This window comes from Varanus komodoensis, unplaced genomic scaffold, assembly GCF_004798865.1.
Source record: "Varanus komodoensis strain SLA01 unplaced genomic scaffold, ASM479886v1 scaffold5, whole genome shotgun sequence".
In the NCBI taxonomy this organism is placed as follows: Eukaryota; Metazoa; Chordata; class Lepidosauria; order Squamata; family Varanidae; genus Varanus; species Varanus komodoensis.
In genome coordinates this window covers 25532404-25554477 of record NW_025336087.1, presented here as the reverse complement: position 1 = coordinate 25554477, position 22074 = coordinate 25532404, and the positions used below count along the sequence as shown (strand labels likewise).

Genomic DNA, 22074 nt, shown 5'->3' with positions numbered 1-22074 from the left:
CCTTCAGTGCATGATGAGACACCTCCAATAGCACATAGGAAGGGGTTGCCAATGTGGTGCCTGTGGGCACCTGAACATATATATATATTGAATGTCCATCTAAATATAGGTATGTATCTATGAGGTATGTCCAGAAAGTAACGAGAATGAAGTCCCTACACTCAAGAAGGGCTCTGTGAAGGGAGAAGCTGGCCAAGGTCACTTGGGGTGGGAATGCCAGGTATACATTAGAACACTGATCAGCTGCATTCCAGCCCTGTCAGAGTTGAGACAGAGCAAGTCAGAAGGGGTCTCCAGGGCCATCTAGTCTGACCCCTGGCTCCAGCCGGTTCTGCTCATGACACTTTTTTATGACACCCTGTTCAAATGCCTTGTATTAAGAAAAATGCAAGCAAGTTTGGTACAGCAGTATGAAATAAAATTTTGTGTGAAATTGGGTAAAAGTGCATCAGGAGCTTTGGAAATGGTGAGGAAAGCTTATGGAGAAGCTGTGCTATCTTCTGCACAAGTGACCGATGGCACAAGTTGATATCAGTTCAACTTGGATCCTTCATCACGACAATGTACCAAGTCACAGTGCTTTAGCTGTCAGAGTGTTTTTGGCTGTAAAACACATCATGTTGCTTCCTCATCCACTCTACAGCCCTGACTTGGCTCCTTGAAACTTTTTCATCTTCCTAAAGATGAAGAATCGTTTGAAAACACACATTTTGGTAGTGTAGATAATGGCGAAAGAGCCACTACGCAGGTTCTGAACACCATCCCACTTGAAGACTTCCAGGGTTGCTATGAAGAATGGAAAATTGATGGGAACATTGTGTACACTCACAAGGTACTTACTTTGAAGCAGACAATGCTCAATTGTAAAAATTTTCAATAAAAGAATTTTTAAAATTCATTCTCGTTACTTTCTGGACATACCTCTTATCTCCATGGATCTTTATGAAATGCATATCAGTTTCTAGCAATTATAAACCAGCTTCAACAAAACAGAAACAAATATACAAATAAGTATTCATTCATAGCTGGCATATATATGCTACCTGTTCATATATATCAAAGTGATATAAGGTTTTTCATCCATTGCAAATATGGAAAGACAGAATTTATCCTTTTGTAATATCAGTCTTTTAGCTGTCAAAAGGCCACATTAAATCCATTCCCCTTTCTATTTAAATTATATTTAACAGATCTCTAATTTAAAAGGGTATATACATCACCAAATATTTAAGACTGTTCCAATAAAAAAATTTCTGTCTTCTCCCAAAAGCACATTAACAAAACATACCTTTAAAAAAGCATTTGCTGTATTGCAGCATTAGCCATTAGCTAATTATATAATCCCTTATGAAAGAGACATTGCAGTGCCTCATATAAACAAAATATATGTTTTTACGGAATAAGATGAAGGCTTAAGTTCCATTTTTGGGGTGCCCAAGCAGTATCTCAAATTCCTAGAAGTGCCCAAAGTTCCAAAAAAGTGGAACTCCCCTATTAAGATATCATTAAGACTCCATCAAGAAGATGAAGCTAGATATCATCAAGCTAATCAGTCACAAATTGATTTTGAATGATTACAACAATTAGTTAGCATAACTTGTTGAACATATCTAAATCATTTCAGCAACAACACAATTTTATAGTAAGTATATAACATTTACCTGTGGAATCACAATATCAGCCAAGGCCTTTGAGAGTCTGTATAGTTCCATTGTATTTTCTAGTTTTAAAGAGACATTATGCTGGACATCATATTTTATACAATCATAGATATCTGGTATTTTACTAATATCATATCTTCCATTCTTTGTTTTAAAGTCTTTTTCAAGCTTGGCCCACCTACGCAGCATTAGTTCCAGTGTTTCACTGTGGTAAAGCTGAATATCTAGGTGGACAAACAAGTATTATTAAACAATAAACAAAAGTTAAATCAAGCAATTTGAAATACAGTCCAAGTAGAGGTTAAGGAGGTGTACTGTATGTATACTCTAGCTCAGAAATAAGGAATGACTGGCATGTGGAGGTTCCTTACTGGGCCCACAGAGGTTCTCACAGAGCCACAACTCAGATTCTACTCCATTTCATGAAGGTGAATGAAATTGTTGCTGTTATCACAGATAATTGTGGGAATTTCCTTTTGAAGGCCAGGGAGGAATCTCTTAGGTTATCACTGATTACTTACTGGAAATAACCATACACATACCCCTTTGCAGGTTAGTCGCCATCCCAAATGGGGCAATGACTAAAAAGCAAAGCAGGCACAAGATTCAGCCAGTGCTTTAAGAAATGGTTCCTTCAAGTAAAAATGAGTCCTTTCACATGCCTCTTCAATTGGGATGTAGAATGACATGCAAGTTGGCTCCTGGAAGTGCTGACAGAGTCTATTTACCCAAGCAGGGAGAGGTCACATCCCTTTCCTCTTCACCCCTTTACCCCAGCCACTACTCATTTGGCAGTTATTTGAGAGCTGGTGCAGTACAGTGGTTAAGAAGGAAAGACTGAGACTCAGATAATCTGGAGTCTAGTCCCCACCCAGCCATGGTGCTTGCTGGGTGATTTTGGGCCAGTCACAGCCCAACCTATCTCACAGGGATGTTGTTGTGAGGATAAGACTATGAGTAGGAGGAGAATTTTGTAAGCTGCCTTGAGCTCCTTGGGATATAAATATAATAAAAGGAAGGAAGGAAGGAAGGAAGGAAGGAAGGAAGGAAGGAAGGAAGGAAGTTAGTTCTCAGCTTTTATGCAGTGTTTCTCCCTATTCTCAAAGGCTGAAATGCTTTTCCTATAGCTGGCTTCAAGAGATTTCTAATATCCTAGTACATTAAAAAAATTCTGGCCCCATAGCTTTCCATTTTGTCCACCAATACCTAACAGGTTGCCATCAGTCCATCAATTTTATGTTGTGTATATCAGTTTTAATCTCTTATATCAATCACAATCAATCTGGTTCCAAGAAATGAAGAATAGCAGTGCTCAGAGTAGCTTTTGTTGCCCAGCAACATCCGAAAAAGACTCCACCACTACCATTTCCTGTTCTATGGGGCCTACTGAATTGACCTAGGTGGCCAAGATGCTCCACTAGCCTTGGCCATTTAGCTGGCAAACAACCCCCAACTTTCCTCCCAACTGGGGATCACCAGATAGCAGCTGGGACAATTGCCACCTACCTCTGTTGTTTCAAAGTTGGAAGGATGGTTGGATGCTTGTCACACTAGCAAGATGCAGGTGCCAAAGTTGCCACAGTGAGCATAAATACTGAAATCTAGTTATGGAATAAGGGATCTGCTATTCAAAAGAATGAAGCCAGAAATAGTCACTGGACATGTTCAAGCTCATAGGAATGCCTGCCGACCCTAAATGTTGGATAATGACTAGACAACCCTTCTAATCCTGCCCATCAATACTGCTATAAACAACAGAAAGAAAACTATTTAGTATCTCTTCATTCCAATCAACCTTCCCATAAAGAAAGCCTTCATTCCAAAAACTAAGCTTCATCTATTTAGAAATATGGTGAGACACGTGACAAAATGTTGCAGTGTGAAGAGCTGTTATGGTTTCAGCCAGCCAGCCAATCATACTCTCTTCCAGGCTGCTATATTCAATTCTACCTTCCCCTGATTTTCTATTTACCCTCTCCTGTAATAGTCAGCTAATATTGTATTACTAGTGAACACATTCAGTCCTCCATGGTTGTTGCAGGTATTTTACTCCACTTAATGTTCCCCTGCAAGTTTTTTATTTGTGTTACAAACATGGGGTGAACTATGTTTGTATGGTTAGCATCAACATTATTGTCTGCTTAAATACTCATTTACCTGCAAACTTAGGATCTTCCATCCGTCGTCTTATCTGAGATGTCAAACTCTGGATCAAGGAATATACCTTGTCACATGTCTTAATGGGATTTTTTATCACTTGCATTGATTTTATCAGAGAAATGCTGCCAGATGGTGTAAGCTGTAGTACCAAACAAAAGGGAAGTTGTAAGCCATAGTAGTTCAATTCATATATGTTTACCATATCCAGTAAAAAGGGACAGCATAGTACTAAGAACATTAAGTACTGTGAGAACATTTTAAACATTAAAATGAAAAGCCAAGAACACTGCACATTTAATTTGAGTCTCAAAATACTTAAGTCCCAATGAATCAAATGCTGCTTATGGTACCAAAAGTTTAGAAAGAAAAAAAGGTCCTCCAATATCCAGCATTCCCCAGCAGGAATACTTTGAGTTTAGGACCTTTTTCTGTCTAAACATGCAAATGATTGTACCCTAATGCTATTTAGACTAATCCGTTAGGAATTTATTTCCCCAAGCACAACTAATAGGAATATTTCAACCCTAACAACTCATACTTGTTTTGTTTTGTTTTACTAAGCACAATCTTTCCTTTGTCCATCATTTAGGGAAAATTCTAGAAAAATATTGCATCTTTACAGACCAGCTATGTTAACATGACAAGGACACATCAGTAAAGGCTATGGTTTTCAACGATTTGAGTTGTTTTCTTTCCTGAAAGCACAAAATCCCAAAAAAGTATACTACTTACTAAGTTGAACTACTTCCTTAAGATCTTAATTGTCACCATCAACTAACTAAAACTGACTAAAATCTATATAAGTTTTTTGAGTTATTGCAGAAATATTTATTTTCAGTATCCCCAGGTTATATCTGTTCCCCAATAAGCTTCAATATAACCATTGTCATATGATAAAAATACCATATGAAGGCTATTTTATTCCTTATACAGCATACCTCCAAACATAAAATAATTTATATCAAAGAATCTTTTCAAATCCAATGATTGCTAAACCTCCCCCTACATTTAGAATTTGGAGGCCTGTAGTGTAGATTATTCTGTAGGCTATTTTGTAACCTTTTCATAGTCTTCAGGGGTAAAGTCTCTGTCTTTCTGCAGTATTTCATTAAGGCGTGCCTTCACACGATGTTGACAGCTGCTAAGAGAGTCACTATCACTGTCAAGTAGACCATTCATATTAGCACTTTTGACCATCTGGACAAGGATAGGTGTGAGCTCTCCTTCTAATGCCAGTAATCCCTGAAAAGAATTAAAATATCAAGTGGGGAATGAAGAAGAGCCCAGCAGTTTTGTTAATAAAGCACATATTCTAATAATGCATGCATATATGTATAATCATATCTATTTCATTTATATGCTACCTAATAGCCAAAGTTTTCTAGAAGGTTCAAACAACACATAAAATGTAATAAGAATACAATATAAAATATAAACAACAAACTATATTACAAAAGTTAAAAGCCAGATTTAAAACTGAATTTAAGACCTACAATAACATACAGAAATTAAGACATAAGGCCTGTTAGCTGGCATAATGCTTCAATATACTATATACTGTTTAGGGCTGATTAAATGTCTAAGGATCCCACCTGCATCTAATTTCCAGTACCTTTGAAATTGCTTGTAGCAAGGCACTTAATATAAAATAATGCCCCACTCAAGCCGAAAGAATGCCAATGAATATTTTGAATGCTTTCAGATCTATCATGTTCCAGTTTCTCTTTTTTCCTAATTTTAAAAGCCCTAAATATTATAGTTCTGCCAGCCTCTTAATCATTTCGGTTCCCCTTTCCTACTGCTTTTCGAGCTCGGCAATACCGTTTTTGATATGCTAAACAAAATCGTACACTGCACCTCAAGTGTTTGAGTTTCTGCAGGCTAAACAATTTGCCCAATGTAAGAAAGTAATGTAAGAAAATGACATGCAGTAGAAAGCATGTTCCACAATTTGTCACACTGAAGGCAATATCTAACAAGGATGACTTCACCAATTCTGTTGCCTTCCACAAAAGCAAACAAAAGTCTGTGGAAGCCAGTGGTTCAAAAGGTACTGCAGTGAGTGCTTTTAGGACTACCAAAAGGCTCAAATGTGGGAGAAGAAGTTTGACTAGAGGAAAGATATTACAAACATCTCAAAGAAGCTGCTTCACCATAGGGTGAGAAAAAACCAAGAATCTTCAACTAGGGGTTGGAGGCAGATACTGCAAGTCAAATAAACCTTAAAAGAAAATGTACTAGACTCTTCTGAGGAAGTGACAGAAAGAAAAGTAAAAGGAAGAAGTGGAAATATCAATACCTTTCAAAACATAAAGGAAGAGAAAGCTTTCCACTTTCTTGCATATGAAGCCCTGGTGGAATTTTTAGAAGCAGTGCCCAATAGTGATGGATCAAAGATTCTAAAATCGATCTTACTGGTGCCTCCATGATGTTAAGTGGAGCAATTTCAGATATGGGTATGAAATTCAGCCTTAACCTCACACTAGAAAATGTGGGATGGAAGGAGATAAAAGAAAACTGCCCCTTTAAATGATTTAGAAAGGTGACAACCCAAGGCTGTTGTGGTTGCTATGGAAGAATCAGGATACAGTCCACATTGCCTTCCTGTATTTTCACAAAAACCTTCATCAACAGTGTGAATGATGGGAAACTGTAGAACAGCCCATTTATCCACTGAAAGAGAAGGCGTCCCCCAATGAATTGGTGCCAACTGCAGTCAACCTACAAAATAGGTATCAAGTACATTTTCCAGGGTGACAAAGAGTTCCATGAGAGGTATACCCCATCACTGAAAGAAGCTATCTTGACTGTTGCATCTAACCCCCATTCATGGGACAAACAATAACAACAATTGAGGTAGTGCATCAGGAAACTGTCAGTCCCCGCTATTTGGACTGTAATAGCATTATATTTAATCAGACATAGATAGTTAAGTGCAGGAGTCTTAAAGATAATGTGCCTCCCTGCTTCTTGATTTATCAGACTACTGTCATGTTGTCTGATAATCTGAATGTGGTGGTGAATGAGTTCTGACTCAAAAGCAAGCAAGGCTTTCCAGAACACTAACAACTTGAGTGTGTTGAGCAGTAACTTCTCAGATCAAGACCAAAGTTCTTGAATCATCAACATATTGTAATGTGCACCCTATTTCCAAAAAGAAACATCTGCATGATTGCTTAAGTTGGAGATGGTTTCTGGAAAGCAATTTCCTCCTGAACATTCTCTTGCATCAGGGAAGTGATGCAAGAACTGCCCTTAGGATAAGCAACTGGGTTTATTGGAGGTTGACATGTGGATCTACTGCTCCGAGAAACCAATTCTGAAGTATTCTCATTCTGAGGCATGCAAAGAACCACTGGACAGTATGTAACCCTGTCCATACTCCATGTACTAAAGTTGGCAAAATTGATACAGAGCCCAGGTGTGGAGGAACACACAGACAATTGCAACTAATTTTATGAACATAAAACAGGAGCACTCAAAACTACTGGCCTGGAGGAAGGAAACACTAGCACAATTTTCCTATATATACCCTTTGGTCTGAGTAAGACAAACCATAGTCCTACATGTAGAAGTAGTAGGACTGTTAACCAAGTAGTCACCCTGAATTTCTTGATGATAATAAGTTTGCTAATATTTCCCAAACATAGAACTGGTAGAAGTCCTTCATCTCTTTTCAGGCCTGTGAAGTAATAGGAATAGAAACCATTGTAAGTGGGAACACAGCAGATGACACCCTTTGATAAAGACATGTCAATCGCTGCTTGTAGAGCCAACGAAGGCACCACCAAGCAAAAGTCCGACGGTTGAATTCAACTTTGTAGTCCTGTTGAATTACAGATAGTATCCAAAAGTCTATTGTAATTAAGGTCCATATCTAAAGAAAAGATGACAATCTAGATTGATCCAGGGGTCAACAAGCAGAAGGATGATGAAGAGGTGAAAACAAAGAAACCATTTGGTGCAAAGTTTCCCTCTCTTATGACTTGGATGGTACCTGGATGGTAGGAATTGCCTCTTTGAGATGGGTGACTGCAATGATCTGTAAGATCAATCTGTTGCTGAGGTTGAGCAACAACTTACATCTGAGCTCAGTTTCTATACTAATACAAAAGCAAAGATGTCTGGATGAAGCTCATCTTTTCTGCAGTTGTCTTTGTCTTCTGTATATAATCCATCTATTATCTAACCATATAAGCCACTGCTATTGAAAGGTAAATCCTTGCTAAGTGTGTTGCAGCGTCTCTTATATAGCCTGATGTCATACAGATAGAAGTGCCTCTAATTAAAATAGCCTACAATTGTTTAAAACCTTATTTAAACATTTAACTTACGATTATGTATAAACAAACATTGCTTAACAGGCTTTTGCTTGTTTCAACATAAAGCAATTTTTCTATCATATTGTATGCATGCATGCTATGTATGTGCTCTTTCGTGCCTCAGTAGGAAAGAAGCAGTTTGATGGGGTGTTTAGCAGGAGATGAGAGAAAGCATGCTTCCTGTAAAAATAGGTAAAATAGCTAATTTGCTATTATAAACCAATATATTTTATATTTTATGATTAAAACATATATTTAAAAATCATTCTAAATCATCCAAGATTTCTTAGAAGCAGCCTGTATCCCATATAACAGTTCCCATCTTTTCTGTTTTTCATAGCACCTTTGCAAAAGCTGCTGCTGTCATTTGAACTCTTCCTTCATCTGAAGCATATATTTTGAGATCATGCCGATAGGTACTATGCAATCTAAGCAGACCACATCCAGGAAATCCAGCATAGTCTCCTGCAGAGAAAAATAACCATCTTTATAGTTTGCTTTTACAAATTGGAGTAGGAGGATATAGCTTCCTACATGACAAATACAAAGAAAATTAAGATACCTTGTCCACCTGGGTACATGCATCGAAAAGCTCTTCCTAGTTCCTCTGCTTGAACTCTGCCTGCAGGTGTCAGTTCTCCTCCCCATTTTAGAACTAAGAGTAGAGATGGTTCATGTTTGCGGTTATCTGAATGAATAGAAAATACAGCAATGTTATCAAAAGGCAAATAAAATAAATAAAAAACATACAAATCAACACTAGCTAGCACATAGAAAAAGTATTGTTTCTCCATGAAGCTCCACAGAACTGTGATGTTCACGCTATGTATTGCAATGAGTTGAATTTGTGATTCTGAAATAACAGTTTATTACGCTATATGGCAAAACATTTGAAAATGAAAGTTTGCTTGCAATTAAACTTTGGAAGGACTTTGTCTGTTTAAATGGGGAAAATAACAAATCATACTGATAGTGCAGTCCTATGCCTGCAACCTCAGTGCATACAGGACCTTGGTTCTAAAGTAGTTTTTTGGCTCCTGACCAGAGAGTGGAAAAGAACATTTACTCATTCAGCTTGAATGGAACAGAATGGAACGTCACATCTACGTGAATTCAATATATTTCCTAGTACTATTTTCTAGAAATTAGTTCAAAATGTAATTCCAGTGTAGAAACTGAAATGGAACTGTTAAAAAGAGAAATAGATTCACACCAAGCTAACAGTTTAAGCAACTTCCAGTCAATGACTTTTAGGAATTAAGAGGCATCTATGTACCTTCTTCTTCACTTGATGTTTTGGGACAACCATGAGGGAGATATGTCAGCTGAACTTTGCGATTTATGCCAGAAAAATGACCATACCTGAGGATAACAAATGAAGAGAACAAGGAGGAACCGTTAAAATGGACTGGATATATACTAACAAAATATTGTAGATCAGATAGGAAGACATTATAAAGGCTTAATGAGGAATAATTGTCCTGGATTGTACCTCTTAACTACCGGTGTAGAACAAGTATGTTTCAATGCATCCCCATCTAAAAATATCCTCAATGTATGCGTATGTAACTAGCATATTAGGAAAAAGGGTTTTGCTTGCCTTCTTAATGAACTGATGAAAGTTTCTTAAGGAACTGATCTTTTCATCTATGAAGAAACAGTCTCTTTACTGCTTGATCCTACTGAATGTAAAAAAAAACCCCAACAACAACCCTAAACCAGCCCAATAGGACAGCAATCTCACATGGTTATTTGGTGCAAATATAATGGGCACTATCCAACAGGGCATGTCCCACTTATTTCCTTCTGCAAGTGCTAAGTCCTGCCAATTCCACTGGACCAATTCCACCATTTACAAAAGTGAGATTTAACAATTCCTAGATGCAGCCCAATGATGAGCAGAAAGCCTGGTTCCTGGACTGGGAAACATTGACAAAGCTGCCTTATACAAACTCTGTTGACTTGCCCCATTTCATAATGAGCATCTCTGCTCATTTCTAGTTATCCACAGAAGTGCTAAATCACCTTCACTCAAGTAGTGAGAGCCATTTGTGTAACAGAATTAGTGGAACACAAAAGTATTGACACAGGCATAAACACCCCATTGGATACTGCCCACAATTTCCAACCTCTTATACTAAGGTACAGGATAAGAAACATCTCCACAAATTCCCCCTGCTCTACTTTGCTAGTTTTAATTATAGTTTAAGTGCTGGCACTTGGAAAGTACTTGTAGAAAATGGCATCCAGTAGATTAGTTGAAACAGATTTCATATCACCTAAATGTAACATTCTAAAAAAGGAGATTTATAAACATATTTATATTTAAAAATATGAGATACTTCTGCTACAAAAAGATCTGTACTGTAAACACTTACATCTCCAACACAGTCTTCAGCTGTTCAAGTTTAGATTTACTTTCTTCAATTTCAGAGTCATTATTTTGTCCTAGTTCTATTAAGAGCTGTCTTGCAATATCAAGCACTTCCTAAAAAGAGTGGAAAACTTAATAAGTACTTTATAAAAATAGATGGTGTATGAGAGTGCAGAAAATGGAGAATGTTTTAACTTGCCTGTAACTGCTTAGGCTTTTTCAGTTTTAGCTTCCCAGATTTATATCCATTGCATTTTTCAAAAAGATCAAAAAACCTTTAAAGGAAACATGGAGTGATTAGGAGAGTTACTTTGCCAGATGTCACTAAATGCAAACCCTGGTGTTATTATCAGGTTCTAAAAAATTTTGATGGGGAAAATGGCACAACATAAACTTTCCATGTATTAGTAGATCAGCTAGTACCAAAGAATTTGTACTGCACTGCATACCGTTTACATTCCTAACTGAACTATGTATTATGCCACAGTTCCATGCTTTAAGGCCATCTGACTATTCAGCATCATTTATGTTTACTGGCCAATTTTGAAAAGATACACACTCATGATCTAGAGTTCTACATTTCATTTTATTTGTTTAAAAGACTTATATACCTCCATTCAGCAGAACATTCAGAACAATTTACTAGAAGGAGATAAAATGTACAAGTAAAATATAACATGTTAGAAAAAAGAGAAAATATATTAAAATATATTTAAAAGTGTAGGAGAATAAAAATAGTTTTTCCTGGTTTTAAAAGTTAAAAAAAATGTACCAGGCAGTTCTCCCTGGAGGGGGAATCTCACAAATGGAGTGCCACCATAGTTTATACTCTTTCTGGTCACCAGTTACCTTATTTTGCATAGTGGGTGCACCTGGAGGAAAGAGTTTAATACATAAGTAGGTTGGTATAGGAGCAGGTGCACCTTTCATGGTACAATTTGGGGTAAGAAATACCACAAGTGATTTCTACCATTCCCTCTTCACTGTATTTGCCATCTTGCTTAGTGCTTCATATCTACTTTATTCATATGAAAATCACTGCTCCATTAAGATGACTTCAGACTCCTCCATGATGTCCCTAATGTTTGAATGGAGAAATACTTTAGAACACTTCCCAGCCTGCTGCTGTCCAGACATTTTGGGCCATGCCCTCAGTATTCCTGAACACTGGTCATGGTAGGGAGCTCAAGTCCAAAACATCTTGGAGCCCACCAGGTTGGGAGAGGCTGCTTTAGAACATCCCCCATCCTGATCACTGCCCTGTCTTCTCTTTAATTCACAACATTCCTAACATAGTTTACAGAAACTAGGAAAACTAGTACCAGGAAGATCACAGATCAAGCTGAAATGTCAAGAAGTGTGAAAAAAGGGCTAGTCCAACATATCCTAAATAATAAATTCTTGGACTTTTAAAAGTATTAACAATAACCAGTATGAAATATTTGACACAACAGACTCACCACAGATAATACAAAAAGTAGTTTCAGTAAATCCAGAGATCCATAATCTAGAAGCTGCTTGATTCAAACAATAATCTTACTACTTATACCAGGAGAAAAATCTGTTTTATACATTTCATTTTTCCTCTCACAAGTCACTTACTTTTGATGTTTAACTTCCATTTTCATTTTTTGCTTTGGTGTCCTATCTCCATGACGTATGACTGCAATGACACATCTAAGTTCCATCCTGTGAATATACAAAGGATATTATCATTATTATTAACTGTACCTGTTCATTTAATAGAGATATAGATCAGTTAAGCTGTTGACAAAAGTAAAAAAAAATCCTGAAAACACAGCAACAGGATATGTGGAGATTGTTTGATAATTTAAAAATGAATACTCAGTATAACATGTATGGAAAAAATGTAACAAAAAGAAATGAAGAATAATTAGACCTTTAAAGGAAGACTTAGATGTTACCACTACTTTTAGACATTTTTTCATCTTTTGTATGAAAAGGGAGGAGCAAAATGACAACAGAATATTAAGTAATATATTTCAAAACAAACTATGCTTGAAAATCTGTTCTCCACTAAAGTAAAGGGTACAAAGTGGTAAAGGTTTTGCCTCTGTAGGAATTCCTTAGAAATCAAACTCAGCCTAACCCAATTCAGAAGACATCAATTCAATACCATCCATCCCAACCTAAGGCTTAAGCATGCCTGCTCTTTGGCTGAATTAGTTTGTGAGGGAAACACTGAAAATGTAACCCAATGCCTCAGAAGTGAAGCACTGGAATTGATACTCCTGAATGCTGCTCAACTCTAAAACCTCCACTGTATCCTACACTCCTTGTAAAGGTAACTGAGGGAAGAAATATCAGGATTGGAGACACCAAATACTGAACGAATCAATAATGTTGCACATGTGCGCGCACACACACAAGGCCCAAACTTCAATGCATGCATTTGGGCCTGATACGAATTCAAGTCCATTGGCTTGAATTTAGCGTTAAGCTTCTGTGATAGAAGTACAACATTTTATTATAAACACCAATACTTAAGAACTGAAAGAGACATGACAGATGAGGGGAGACAATTAAAAAGTTGCTTTAAACAGTTTGCATAATTTAGGCAATGTAATGTTTCTCTTACATTGTCCCAGATGTGGTTGGCACAATGGGAATATCCTCTGCTTCTAATGGTATAGACCATGGTATCTGAAACTGTGGAGCGAGTTCTCGCATTACAATATTTCTACATGGAATAAAAATAAAAGTTCATTTAAATTAAAATACTTAAATCAAAATGGCTCTATATTCAAGTAGAGTTTAAAATGTATTTAATATATACTTTAAATATACTTTTTAAAAAGTTGAATATTTTGCACTAGTCAACTGTTTCCACTCAACAAACAAATGTAGTAATAGCAAACTAGTAACTATCAAGAGAGACAGAGCCAGAGTAGATAATACTTGCCTAGATAGGCTAATATAAATCCTGACCGGGTACAAGGCAGCTTCATAGCTTCATGTCCAAAAAATATTGTACTATTCTTTAATATCAGATCTTGTTTTTTAATCCTTTAATCTGTTTTTTAATCACCAGCCTTAACCCCAATAAAAGTTTTCATTAGTGCTACAGCTAATCAGAATTTCAATTTAAGTTTTGCATCCAGCAGAATATTAAGGACTGCAAGGACCAGAAACATTTAATCAAAGATTTTAGAATGGAAAGTGACTTGCATACAGTCAAGTTCATATGCATTCATATCATACTAAAGAATAAATGCTTAAACATTTATAATACTAAGCACAGAGTGAAAGGATGGTTCAGAGCCTTAGAAAGTTCAGAGCCTTCAGCACATATTAAGTCCCATAATACAATATAAAAATAGCACAAAATGAGGAATAAGAAACCAGATCTGGTTTTCAAATCCATTTAAAACACTATCTAGACTGGACTAGATTCCTGGCCTAGTAAAAATGGCTGAGTTTTGGACAGTAGAAGTGGAATGATATCCAGACCCCACCACATCCTGATGACTGACAGGGCTAAGTGGGACTGGAACTTAGGCAATCTGCGTCTGGTCCCCGCTCAGCTATGGAGCCAAATGGGTAACTTGGGGCCAGTCACAAACTTTCAGTCCAACCTACCTCACAGGGTTGTTGTTCTGGGGATAAGATTAAGAGCAGCAGCAGGAGAATTATGTAAATAACTTTGAGTTCTTTGTAAGAAAAAGGGCAGGATATAAATCGAATAAATAACAAAAACAACAACATCCATCTTGTCAGAAAGAGATCAGCCACTGCTTCTTTATGCCAGCATGCTAGGTGAAATCTAATATTTACAAGACATGCTGTGGCTAATTCAGTAAAGGAACAATCTTATGACCTCTAGACAGTGTCGGGGGGCAGTGACAGGACAGTTCCCAGATACAAATGCGTTCTGACCCCAGAGCTGAGAATCAAGAGAATTGGAGCTCTGACACCCCTTTCCAACTATTGCAACCAGCATGCAAATAAACTCTTCCAGCTGTCTCTTTGAGGTCAGGATCGCAACCTCAAAGAAAGGAAAAATGGGTCATTTCAGATGTGGGGAGATGAACAGACTGGAAAGGCCAGGATACAAAATGTCCTGCAGCCTTTACAGCATCATATCTACCCATTCCAAAGCACTCCAGCCAGATGCTTTAAAAAGTCTGTCCTGTGAAAAATGCAATGCAGAAGGATGGGAAGGTGATGACTGCCTCTACCACAGCTCCTGCTCCAAGTTTGGAGTTTACAGATAATGTGACATGATTGCACCAAAAGGGTACAATTTTATGTGCTTAGACAGAAAAGAGTATTACAACTCTCAACATTCTGTAGCCTGCATGCTGACTTAGGAATGCCACGAGCTGTAGGACTCATTTCTGTCAAACTTGCCAGAAAATGTTAATAAATATTTTTGCATGGATTATTGCAACTACCTTTGTTTTTTTATGTGTACTGGAACATGTATACTCAGTGCTTTTAGAAAAGGAAAAACAATACATTTTCAGCGAAGGAAAGTTTGAATAATATTTTATTTATAGTATAAAACTCCTTTACCTCTTTAATATAAATGCAAAATAAAGAAAAAATAGAGAGGAGTACTTCATAAGACTTATAACCAATTTTCACCCAGTGCTAGAAAGCTGAATGCATACTTTATTTGGTCTATATCTGAAGTGCCCATTTACAATAAGAGAAATACTGTTTAATGCAGCTATTCTTAACAGACTTCAGCTTTTATGTCCCTTCAGGCTCTACTTTTAATTTGCCTGAAATGGTATTCAGTCACTCTATGTTATGTGATGCACAGAGACCACAACAAAGAATGATGGCAAATATGAGACTGCATGGATTTGTGAGAGGTTCTTGAGCCCTCTGAAAAAGTGGACATGCACAGATATTCCGATAATACAACTCACCCTTTAAATAAGAACATCCAGGTTGGGGGAATTATAGTTCCACTTATGAGCAGGTTCACAGCCAGGGGTAGGGTGAGGATGCTACTAGATCCAGTTTTGCCTATGAAGCCTCACATGGCATGTGCCATCTTTCAGCTAGTATGCTACAACCTCTCCTGGACAAATACCTTGGTTATAGTTATCCATGGCCGGGGAGTATACCTAGGACTGTATTTAAGACTACCTTTGAGAATTGCTTGGGAGCTTCAGTTAGTAAAAAACAAAACAAAAAACAACCCCCCACAACTATGTTAGACCAGACATACTGATTATTATTACTTTTACATAGCATTCATATTCCACCTTTCTGCCTTTTTCAAGGAACTCAAGGTAGTTTGCAGGGTTCTCCTCCTTCCCTCAAGTCTTATCCTCACAACAACCATGTTGTAAAGTAAGTTAGGCTGAGAGGCAGTGACTGGCCCAAAGTTGCTCAGTGTGCTTCATGGCTGAATGGGAATGAGAACACACATCTCTTGAATCCCAGACCACTATACCACACTTGTTGGTCCAGATACTGAAATTCTTCAAGTCTTCAGAAATTTTTCTTCAGATTCTCCTGCTATCAAAAGTGAGGCAACTAGTGAGCAGAGAAAGGTCTTAATTGATGGTAGTACCTTATTTTTGCTGGAGAAAACTCCAGTGAGTCCCTTGGACTACAAGGAGGTCAAACCAGTCAGTCTTAGAAGTGATCAACCCTGACTGCTCTTTAGAAGCCCAGATACTGAAAATGAAACTCAAATACTTTGGACACCTAATGAGAAGGAAGGACTCACTGGAGAAGAGCCTAATGCTGGGAACAATTGACGGCAAAAGAAGAAGGGGATGGCAGAGAATGAGGTGGCTAGATGGAGTCACTGAAGCAGTCGGTGTGAGCTTAAGTGGACTCCAGGGGATGGTGGAGGACAGGAGAGCATGGAGGAATGTTGTCCATGGGGTAGCAATGGGTCGCGCACAACTTTGCTAAACAACAACAACCACCACCCTATTTTTGGAACTATTTAAGAAGGGACAGTAGTTCAGTAGTACAGCATGTGCTTTCCATGCAGAAGGTTGACGATTTAATCCCTGATATTCCAGGGAGGGCTGGAAATACTCTTGAAATCCTGGGCAGGCATTGCCAGTTTGTAACAACAACACTGGAGTCAATGAACCAATATTTTAAAACTACTTTTTCTTACATTCCTTTTCCCCCAGGAATGCTTACCAAACACCAATTCTGTTGTTCCTTCAGCAAAAGGGAAACATAATTTCATTTGCCAAGATCTTTTTAGATACTGTTTTAATAGATTTGTTTTTGCTTGGTCCTGATCTTTATGAGAAGTTCCTATCTGTTTTTTCCTCTTCTGCTTTGTACAATAATTGGCTGCATACATTGCTTGATTTGGTTATTTTAATCTATTTGTCAGCAACTCTGGATACTCTTTGGGGGAGAGTCAGTTACACTATAAACCACAATTTAAACAGTAACACTAAACATAGGGTAGCAAATGAAATATAAAGTGCTTTAATCACCAGGGAACTCAGACCTGGAGACAAAAGACAGGTAACATAATAAGAATGTAGAATTGTGCCAGAAAAGAGTCATGTGTTATGATATTAAAAGCAAATGGATCCTAGATTATTCTTAGAACACCCCTGTGTGAGAGATACCCATTGAAAAAAGAATGAATGACTTCCAGAACAAACATTTGAGGGCTCTGAGTCTGTGCTACTAATATTATTTTGTTTCTGGAAATTAAATTGATTGATCAATTTACATGCAGCGGGCTATACAGAAGAGCATAGTATACTCTTCAGAACAAGGTGAGTAATCAAGGGTGCTACATAGTGTTTAACCTGGCTAACTTGTTCGGGAAGTAGAGACACTTTAGGACTGGAACAAATGTCCTGCCAAAGTCTGGACTTGACAATTCAAACATGCTCTTGTGGATTAGTCAGCTGGGTGGTGGCAAGGCACTTAGGCAGAATCTGCATATTTCCCCCAGCTTCAGGAAACAACTGCCTTTAATTCGATAGAGAAGAAAGCAAGCATATTCTATGGTTCCTGTGCCTCTGCTGTGGTTTCAGATTTGCCTTTTAAGGCTGTGCCCTCCACAACAAAATTCATGAGCCAAGGTGTCAGGAAAATGCCAATAAAATCCATAACAGACAAGTGCTGGCGTCAGAGAGCTGATATTTTTGAAATACTGAAACTCTTTTGTAACACTAGCTCTGAGGTAATATTAAAGGCCAATAGCCTTCATTTACAGGGCTAGTAGCCCTGTAACTCTTAATCACTGAAACCTGATCTTTTTGCCTCCCTTCTCTTTCATTTATTCAACAGAAATCCAACTGCTTGTTTGCTTTATAGTCTTAACAAATGGACAACATTTTATGTCTATATCATACTCTTTCTTCATGCCTGGAGACATCTGCCCCAGTCATGGGGGAAAAGTGTGGGGCCTTTGGGAATGAGGCAACGGGACGATTTCTGCATTCAGAATAACATAATAGAAAGAAAGGAATCACACAGAAAGGGGTGTGTGGGGAAGCAGGCTGTCAACTCCCAGAGAATTGTGTTTACAAGGAGACTCCTCCAGTACCAATGGGTGGATTTACCTAGTAATTAGAGGTTACCCAATTTGGATGCAATGGTTTTCTCTTTTTAATCCAGTACAGAATCTTAAATTACCTCCTATTTAGTTAATAGAAAGACTTCTTTCAATCATCCACTTGTATACAGGGCTTGTACATTTCATTCAGAATGGAAACACATCGGAATACTAACTGGGTTTTATATTTCCAAAATGGAAAATCAAAAATTTTCCCTTTCTATTTCTAGGGTTACCAGTTGATTCTAGCTGTAACCATCACATGACCTGCAGAATTGAATATTTGCACACTTTTTCCTCACATTATCTTGGGACTTTGAACATGCAGGCAAGTGGGCCATGTCCAATGGGGTGCTTCTGCTCTGCTGCTTCCCTTCTGAAAGTGGTGCCCACCACTTACACAGATTTAGTGCTTCTGGAGGAAGTCCTGAAACAAGAAGAAACTCTCATTTCTGGAAGAAGGCAGGTTGGCTGAGCTCCCATATGTAAGTTCTGCTGAACTGCCTCGTCCCAGAAACAAGTGTTTTTGTTGGTTTCAGGCTTCCCCAGGAGCACTAAATCTCCCTTGTGTGGGCAGTGGGAGCTGCTTGTGGAAAGGATTCTATGGGGCACAGAAATAATTGGTGGAGGCATAAATGCCCTGTTAGATACTACCCTGTGACTTCACTATCAAATCAGGCTTTTCCCCTTCACTGTTCCATCTCCCCCATAAACCTACTTTTCACATCATTGTGCCTAAACAAGTGGTGGTGCTTTGGTTGCCTTAATAGGTATTAAAGGCATTATACTAATATAGATGTTGTTGTTGTTACTGTTATTGTTGCAGTTGTTATTGTTATTATTTCATCCTGGAAAGGTTGTGCTAGATTTTTCACTACTCAGGGAAACTACAGTAGATAAGTTTATTCATGTTATGGCAATCTTAAATAGATGTTACTGTCTCTGAAGTAACTTATTAACAAAGGTCAGCTACAAATGCTTACTTTACTGGATACATATTCCAAGAGGTCTATCCAATTGAATAGGCTATTTGCTATAGATAGATATTGGTGAAAAAGGCCTGATACAATTAAAAGGGAAAAAATCAGTGGAAAAAATTCCTAAAATCTTACCCAAGGATTTTAGCACAATCATCATAGTATTTCATTGAATTCTTCACAAAACTGAAGCCATTGACATCACAAACATAGGACTGTCCATTTGCACGCAAAAGGTCAAAACCACAAACTGTTTGCTGCCAAGAAGAAATCACAAAAGTTTGAAAAGAATGTATGAAAATGCAGATCATAATCTATAGCAAAAACAAACAGAAACAATTAAATGTTTCTGTTTAAATGTTCTCTGCACTGAACAAGGACAATTTCCTTCAGTCTTTTTCTGATAAGAAATAGTTCCAGATAATAAACAATTAATTGCAATTTTATATTAAGTCTTTGAATTACCTTAAAGGCCAAGCATACTTTCCAAGCGATTAGCTTCTCCCTTGCATTGAGGATCACTGGATACCTTACTTCTTTCCCTTCACTGTCCCGCTCTACTTTCCCATCCAGAGCAGGGGACTTACGAGCTTCTGCATGGGCATAGTCCGGACCAACAGTGTATACCTTGATTTGAGAAAAAGATATAGAATCAAGAACATTTCTTCTAATCCCAAGCCTTCTAGATCTGCACTCTTTCACTTTCACATGAAGTAGCAATTAGAAACAAAATGCAAAGCATTAGAAATCCCAAACCTATACTGCATTTATGTTACAACTATTACTCTAACCTTGCTGGAAGTTTCATGTTAGGTCTACTGGTAAAACCCATTTATTTAGCAGAGCTCCTAATAAGATAACTTACAATCTCCAGGATCCAAAGAATATTGAACCTGCTCTGTATGCCTAAAGGAATTAAGATTTGTTGTGTTCCCTTTAAATTATGGGCTTCCCCTATCCATGCCACATGGCCACCAGGTTATATACTGTCAGGAGTTCTTCAGAGAAAAAAGTAAAAGAAGTGTTCCCTTGGCACACTTAAATAGCTGTTTGGATCACAGCTTTTGTATAGCATGAGCGACCAATGAATTAAAGGTGATGTGACTATTTCTTTAGAGTACATTGGTTATTTATCAATTAGAAAATTTACAATTTTGAGAGGTCTCATACCAATCTGTGTTCAACATTTGCATGTCTTATGCATCAAACAATAAATGCAGGCAATAATATTGTGTCAGAACCAGCTGAATATATGAAATCTTGTCCCACAATGAGGAAAGGACAGGACAGGACAGGAAAGACCAGGTCACACAGAGTAGGTGATAGTTTATACTGAGGCAGCTATGGGTACAAATTTAGCCAAATGCTCACAAAACTGCCCCCATCTTATTGGATAAAACTTATTCCAGACCGCGCAGATCAACCCAAATCACTTTGAAACTAGAATGGTGTAAAATATGAAGTTATGACTTCTTCAACTACACATAGGTCCATATTTAAATACACTGTGCTGACTCAAGATGCAAAATTCAATCTAAAACTTTCTTGGAAATAATTTCATTCAACTCAATGGAGTTACTTGAAAATAAAGTTTGTTTAGGATTGAACTGTAATAATAGAAATGCTTCAAGCAGAGATAAATGTTTCATATCTAAAGCTGCTGACTCCCTTAAGCACTTGATTGTTCTAAATATAGCCCAGAATATGCACTCGTCATACCTTCACATCAGTACCATCTGTGGGCATGAATTCCTCATAAATATATGAACCAGTTTTCCTCACACTGCTTTCAGGGGAATAAACACTGCTTCTGCTACCAATCTGAAACATAAACCTTTCCATCAGTATCACTTTAAAAATACTTCTAAGTTCCATAAACAAACAGCTTATTTCCTCTCACTCTCACACACAAAATCATTTTTAACCATTTGAACAGTAAAGCAAAGTTTTTATAGAAACAAAACAAATGGGTTAGAGGGGTATGAAAGTGATGAAATATGTTAGAAAGAGAAATATCTGGATAGCTTGCTATCCTATAACCTTCAGCAGCCCCAGAAGCCTCTTAGAGGAGATGGCTTGAGTCCTTGTAAGTTTGCATAGAAATAGGGGGCAAACATTCTGCAAGTGTACAATAATCTGTCCACTGAGTGCCAAACCTTGCCTCTTCCATTTAGTCATACAAAAGAGAGATAATTAAAACTTTGATGATGCCTCTGGTCAGTTGAGCCATGAGATAGAAGACAGTTCCGTGTGAAAGATGGGGGTAGGGAATAAGATGGATTTGAATTTGATTGGATTTGAAGGGATTTGAAACAGGTTGCCAAATCAATTTGTTGGATTTTATGAAATGCCCATTACCTGGCTGCTCAATGCTTCTATGCAGGATTTTCATATCAGTTCAGAAGTGTTTGGTTTTATTAGTACAAGTATGCTGAGTTTTTCTAGAATTTTTAATTAAAGTATTAGTATTATTGTTTGGATACTAACTTTCCTTTTATGGATGAAACAAGCTACACTCACAGAATAAGGTTTTCCCACCACCTTTCTCTTTTTTCTACAGCCCTCTACGTCACCATTTCTGCCCATAAAAATCTTTCTCTGGAAACAGGGCGAACCTTTCAAATATTGTATAGAAAACTGCAGCTGAGAGGAGAAGTTTATGTAAATTCTCCCCTTCCTCTTCGAAGAACAGGGCAGCAACCTAGCATCAATGCATACATGCTGGAATTATTTGTAACTGCTATGGTATTAATGACATATTAACTGATGTTGGTTACTATTCAAATATTCATTAATAAAAATAATACTATGTTTTATGTATTCCTTTTATTGTTGTTTCCATACATTTCATCCATTGTAAGCTGCCCTGAATACAATTCCTTTTGTGGAAAGGTTGAATACACAGTGAAATATAATCTAATCTTAAGTCTTATCTCACTTGCTTATTTCTATGTTACAGATCAGTCTATGCCTACAGCTCTGTTCAGGCTTTTGCATGAATGCATGAGGATAAAAAGGGGGTAGAGATTTAAGGCCATACATGCTACCTCTA

General features: G+C 37.5%; 1 protein-coding gene across 10 annotated transcripts in view; it reads right to left on the bottom strand.

Annotated features, from left to right (window-relative positions):
- The window catches only part of PPIP5K2 (diphosphoinositol pentakisphosphate kinase 2), a 69472-nt gene that overhangs the window by 24117 nt on the left and 23281 nt on the right, over positions 1-22074 (bottom strand). For 9 of the 10 annotated variants that reach the window (XM_044445750.1, XM_044445751.1, XM_044445753.1 and 6 more), the window contains exons 8-20: positions 20742-20843; positions 19488-19649; positions 19158-19279; positions 13117-13218; positions 12120-12206; positions 10717-10792; positions 10522-10631; positions 9420-9505; positions 8706-8831; positions 8487-8608; positions 4881-5063; positions 3819-3960; positions 1662-1885 (exon numbers count right to left, since the gene is read on the bottom strand). In XM_044445750.1, coding sequence (XP_044301685.1) covers positions 1662-1885; positions 3819-3960; positions 4881-5063; positions 8487-8608; positions 8706-8831; positions 9420-9505; positions 10522-10631; positions 10717-10792; positions 12120-12206; positions 13117-13218; positions 19158-19279; positions 19488-19649; positions 20742-20843 — 1644 coding nt within the window. The remainder of the gene's footprint in view (positions 1-1661; positions 1886-3818; positions 3961-4880; positions 5064-8486; positions 8609-8705; positions 8832-9419; positions 9506-10521; positions 10632-10716; positions 10793-12119; positions 12207-13116; positions 13219-19157; positions 19280-19487; positions 19650-20741; positions 20844-22074) is intronic. The other variant, XM_044445752.1, reaches the window with a different exon arrangement.